At 34.3% G+C, this 5,514-nt stretch overlaps 2 protein-coding genes across 2 annotated transcripts in view; one reads left to right on the top strand and one right to left on the bottom strand.

Annotated features, from left to right (window-relative positions):
* XKR9 (XK, Kell blood group complex subunit-related family, member 9) overlaps positions 1-5,514 on the top strand; it is a 65,194-nt gene that overhangs the window by 16,586 nt on the left and 43,094 nt on the right. The window lies entirely within an intron of this gene.
* The window catches only part of LACTB2 (lactamase, beta 2), a 30,365-nt gene that overhangs the window by 5,538 nt on the left and 19,313 nt on the right, over positions 1-5,514 (bottom strand). Inside the window, exons 4-5 of the mRNA XM_004679810.1 lie at positions 3,088-3,266; positions 890-1,038 (exon numbers count right to left, since the gene is read on the bottom strand). Coding sequence (XP_004679867.1) covers positions 890-1,038; positions 3,088-3,266 — 328 coding nt within the window. The remainder of the gene's footprint in view (positions 1-889; positions 1,039-3,087; positions 3,267-5,514) is intronic.

Here is a 5,514-nt window from a genome sequence, read left to right as displayed (position 1 = left end):
GAACTGGGGTACAGGCCAGAGGCTCAGGGGCGGCGAGAGGCTTCACCAGAGACAGAGTGGGGAGCAGAACAGGCAGATTGACGAAGCACACTGCTGAGGGGAGCAGCAGGCGGGTCAGGAGAGGTCTGTCGCGCCATGGGGTCACCTCCGGGGCAGGCGGGAGTCGAACTCATGCTGAAGTGGCTTTAGTTTCTTAGTGCTGCGCTTTTACCCGGTGCGCCACCAGGGAGGGCCTAAAGTCTATATTCTTAACCTTTAAGCTATACTGCCCAGACATCGAATAGCTAATATTTGTTGAAAAACTGAAATGTAGTAATCAACTGCCACAAGTGTTGTTATATAGTGATGAGCACATATGAAGTATCAGTCAGAGGCCACTGAAGTGAGGGGCTCTCTCTGTAGACTAAATTACTGATGTTCTTTTAAATAAACTTTATCCTTTTATCCCCATAGTTAGGCATAGATACTCCTCACTGCTATTATCCCAGTATCTATCTCTAGTAGAAAAATCAAGTAGAAAGTCAAAAATCTAGTAGAAAAATCAAAAATCTTCTCACCTGAGGCAACAACAAGATACCACATAATCTAGAATATATTAAAATCATTATAAAACTCAGGCTGTTGTTAAAGGTTTCTTTTATAGAGCGAAGTATATAAGGCTTGATAATGGCTCAGAATGGCTTTTTCTTATTTTCCAGGCCAGTTTTTACTTAACTTCTGTTTCTAGAAAGTTGAGATTGTTGATCTCATAGCTATCAAGTGGAATTACTCGTAAAACTAACAGACTTAATCTGTTCTGAGATGTAATAAGTTTACCATACCTATAGTTATTAAACAGAATATTGTAATGAAAGTGTGACTGTGTATAAGTAAGAAAAACAAAAATTACCTTGTAAATAATTTTTACAAGCTCCATTATTGTAAAAGATTTCTCAAAATCATCACGAAATACTGTAAGAATTTGCTCTTCTCTTGTATTTCTGTGAGAAATGTACTGTAGAATTTTAGCTTCAGCATTATGGATTACTGGGCCATGTCCTAAATTAAATTATAAAAATTAGTTCAGCCATATAAAAAACATCAAAAGCAACTGAATTTAATACATTCTATTTAAAATTGACTCATAAAAATATTGAAAACACATAAAATACATGAAAAATGAGTGACTTGGAGAACAATATAGGTTTAAGAAATTTACAAATTATGTATAATGCCAAAAAATTTGAGAATTATATCAAATGAAATCTAGGCAAAAAGTTACTTTGTACATTAAAATATAAAATAAAAGTTTAACAATTAAAATAAAGTATTAAAAATAGTAACCATAACAATAACAATAGATGATGTTTAGAGAGCTCATTACATGCCAGGCATTGTGTTAAATGTCCTATATATTTACAATACTCCCACAAAGAAGATATGATATTATCTTTTCTTTATATTAGAAACTTAGGCATAGAGAAGGTGAATAACCTGTTTACAGTTAGGCAGCTAAGGAGGAGTGGAGCTGGGATTCTAAAACGAACTTTGAAATACTTTGCTCTTAACCACTATGCTACAATACTTACAAAAGATTGAAAAGGGAATATAAGAGGTAGCTTCATGTAAGTGATCAAGAACTATTAAAAATTCATATGGATCATACAGAATTTTAAGAAGCCTATGAATAGGCTAGTAATTCAGAAATGTTGACCTTCTACATTGGTTTATTGAAATTTATTTGCTCTTAACATAGTGTAAATTAATATATTATACGACCCTGTCAGAGAGATGCTTATATTATTTGAGAACAAAATATGCAGAAGTAGCCTAGTCTAATTATCTTGTAAAGAGCATGGGCTTTACTTAGAATACTGACTATTAATACTGATTAGCTATGTGGCCATGAAAATTCCTGAATCTCTGAGCTTGTTAATTCAGTTGTGCAACGAGGTCACCACAGTATACTTCACTGGGTTTTTGTGGGCATGACAGCTGTTAAAGTCCTTGCAGAGTACCTGAAGGGTAGCAGGCTTTAATACATAAGTAGCTATGGTGAAAGAACATAATTTACATATAAGCTCCTGCTATGCTAATAAGCCAGTTCACTGGATTCACTAAAGCAAACCTAAGAACCTTTATGAGGCAGTCTATCATTAGCTTTGCTTCAAAGTTATTACATCAAATGTATATTCTTTTCTTTAAGATAGATGTCAGTTTCCATTACTTTTATGTCATATATTAATCCTAGTACCTAGCTTCATTGTGTATTTCCTACTCCCCTGGTAGAAAAAAATGGTGAGAGAACACAGGGTTTTGTAGACACAATATTTACATCTTTTCCCAAGGTGCTTTGGTTAGGAGCAAGTTAGAAAGCTATAAAAACTTAAGTAACCTATAATCTATTTTTTCCTTCTGGGTGTTGATTTTGGGTTTTGTATTTTAGCTTACAGGAAGGAGGGAATATTAACAAAGAGCAATGCACTGACAGTTCAGACACTAACAACAGGTTTTTCTGCAGAACCAAAAGAAATATATAATTTTATAATTTTTAGGTAAGTTACTGTTCTTTCAATAATGAATTAAAAAAAGTGAAGGGTACACAGCTAAAATGTGGTTCATAACAGAAATCAAGTTAAGAAATAAGAGGCATGCATATGGGATGAAGTTTTTTTCCTTCTTCCAATATAAATTTCCTTTAACTATTAATGTCATGGAGATGTTAAAAATAACGTCATATTGTCATAAAAATTATTTAAAAAAAAATGAGGTTCCACTGCTTGATATCCTATCCTGCTATATAATTTTTTTACAGTATAATATTTCTCCCCTCAAGTGTGGTCTCCACAGCTCTCCCACCACCAAAGTAACCACAGTCCTCCAGCATGGTCCCCCGTGCACCCCCTTTATAAAAAATTATTACTATAACTCTTAAGCTTTCTCTTTAACCACAAAGGTAGGTAAAAGTTAGGGTTAGAATTTAAAGGAGCAGTTTATATTTTCAAGGCTGAGAACACAAAGAACAAACACATACAGACAAATCAAAATGATTTTTTTCTCATCCTTTGCCTGATGCAAGTGGTTTTTAAGATTTACAAAATTGCCCACCTGGGTATATAATATTAGCTTTGATTTTCAATAAGTCTTTCAGGGAATTCATATAATCATAGAGATCTTCAAATATAGTTGTCCCTTCCCCTAGGATGCAATCTCCAGAAAAGAGAGCATTTTCCTCCTCTAAAAGTAGAGCCATATGATCATCAGTATGGCCAGGTGTATATATAACTCTGTTGAAAAAAGAAAGAAAGAATAATGGGTATAAATTCTTATACTTAGAAGAAAATTTGAGAAGTAAAATTTTCTCTATGTTCTCTGTATAAGATACAAATAAATGGTGTCAAAAGTTAAAGAGCTTCTTTTATCACTGTGGGTCAGTGAGACATCATCAGAAAATTTTCTTCTTTAAATTTCTTACTCTGAAGTATAAATTTGTACTTCCCCATTTTTTTCCCTTATAGTAAACAATGATTACAACAAATCTGAAAAGGAGAATTAAAGGACATAAAAATTACCAATAATTTTACCCTAAGACTGTACTTTCTTATTTACAAATTTTTTTTTTTCAGTTTTATATACACATACACAGCACACTTGATGGCAGGGCTATGGGTATAAAAGCACTTTTACATGTTGCTGGTGAGAGAGTAAAATGGTACAGATATTTGGAGAGGAATTTGGCATTTTCTAGCAAAATTACGTAGCATTAACATTCTCGCCTATCAATCCTACTGCTAGAAATTTATCCTGAAAACATACCTTCACAAATACAAATAATATGTACAAATTATACTGAAATTATGCATGGTAACAAAACATTAGGACCATCCAAATTAACAGAAAATTCATCAAAGAAAATATCCAAAAGATGTAGGAAAAAATGTTCATCATTACTTTCAATAAGAGATATGCAGGTTGAAATCACAATGGATGCTATCTCACACCCATCAGAATGGCACATATTAAAAAGACCATCAACGAGTGTTGGAGAAGATGCAGAGAAAAGAAACCCTACTGTACTGTTGGTGGGAATATAAACTGGCACAAGTCACTATGGGAAGTAATTTGGATTCATTTTAATAAATAAAACAAAATGACCCAATGACAACTCTGGGGAATCTAACCAAAAAACATGAAATCATCACTGTGACAATTATTTGCTGTACGACATTTATTGCAGCATGATTTAGAAAAGCTATAGGATGGAAGCAGTCTGATAGCTATCAAGGAAGATTTGATAAAATAGATGGCGTTTATCCACATTATGGAACACTATTCAGCCACAAGGAAAGATGAAATGTGGCTATTTTCACCAAAATGGGGGGAGTGAGAAGGAATTATATGTAGAAATGTCAGAATGACAAAAACAAATACTGGATATTTATACAATAGACAATTTGACAAATTAAAATGCTTATAAAAACAACTAGACATTAAATAAATGCAGTGATGGCTCTGCAGTTAAGGGGAGAGGGAGACAAGAACAAAGGGATATATGATAGGAAAAAAATAGAAAAACAGAGAAAAAGAGAACTTGTTAAAAAAATAGTAAAGTTGGCCCTCCCTGGTGGTGCAGCGGGTTAAAGCACAGCACTGAGAATCTAAAGCCGCTACCGCATGAGTTCAATTCCCGCCTGCCACGAAGGTGACCACATGGCGTGGCAGACCTCTCCTGGCCCTCCCGCTGCACCCCTCAGCAGTGTACTTCGTCAATCTGCCTGTTCTGTTTCCCACTTTGTCTCTGGTGAAGCCTCTCACCGCCCCTGAGCCTCTGGCCTGTACCCCAGTTTTGTATGTACAAATAAATAAATCTTTAAAAAAAATAGTTAAGTCTAAACAGTATGCTCTGTGAGCACCCCCTTGATTTCTCAGTCACTATAAACTTAATCCTCTATACTGATCATTTTTCCTCTGTATTACTTTTGCACTGTAGATTATACTTCTATTATTGCAGGCTTCACACAGCTTTGTTATTTGTTTACCATTTTATTTCACAAGACAATCAATTCGTGGAAGGCAGGACTCTTGTTTTTTCTATCTTTAAGTTCCTTGTATTGACACTTAGTCGTAGCTAATAGTATATTGCTTTCTAGGTGCCAGTAACAGTCTTCAGGGATTTATAGGTATTATACAGTTAACCTTTATGCCACTATAGAATGGGTACTATTAATCACTTTACATTCTAGATAATGGAATCACAAGAGATAGTAATAAGTATGTGATACAATATGGTTTAAATTGTATCTTATTTAGCTTAAGAGACTGTAGCATTTTTATATGCTTGGAGTATTTTTTTTTATAATATACTAGTTTATTTTTACATCATTTTGTACATTTTTTTTTCATCTCCATTGTAATCCCCGTGGGTTTCCCATCACTGAGTCACCCATGTGCCATCACCATAGTCCTGTGCACTTCCCTCCTCCCCTCCCCGTTTTTTATTATTTTATATACACATACACAGCACACTTGATGGCA

The sequence above is a fragment of the Condylura cristata genome, unplaced genomic scaffold (assembly GCF_000260355.1).
Source record: "Condylura cristata isolate star-nosed mole 26May11 unplaced genomic scaffold, ConCri1.0 scaffold00009, whole genome shotgun sequence".
Classification (NCBI taxonomy): Eukaryota; Metazoa; Chordata; class Mammalia; order Eulipotyphla; family Talpidae; genus Condylura; species Condylura cristata.
This window is presented reverse-complemented; position numbering and strand designations above follow the sequence as displayed.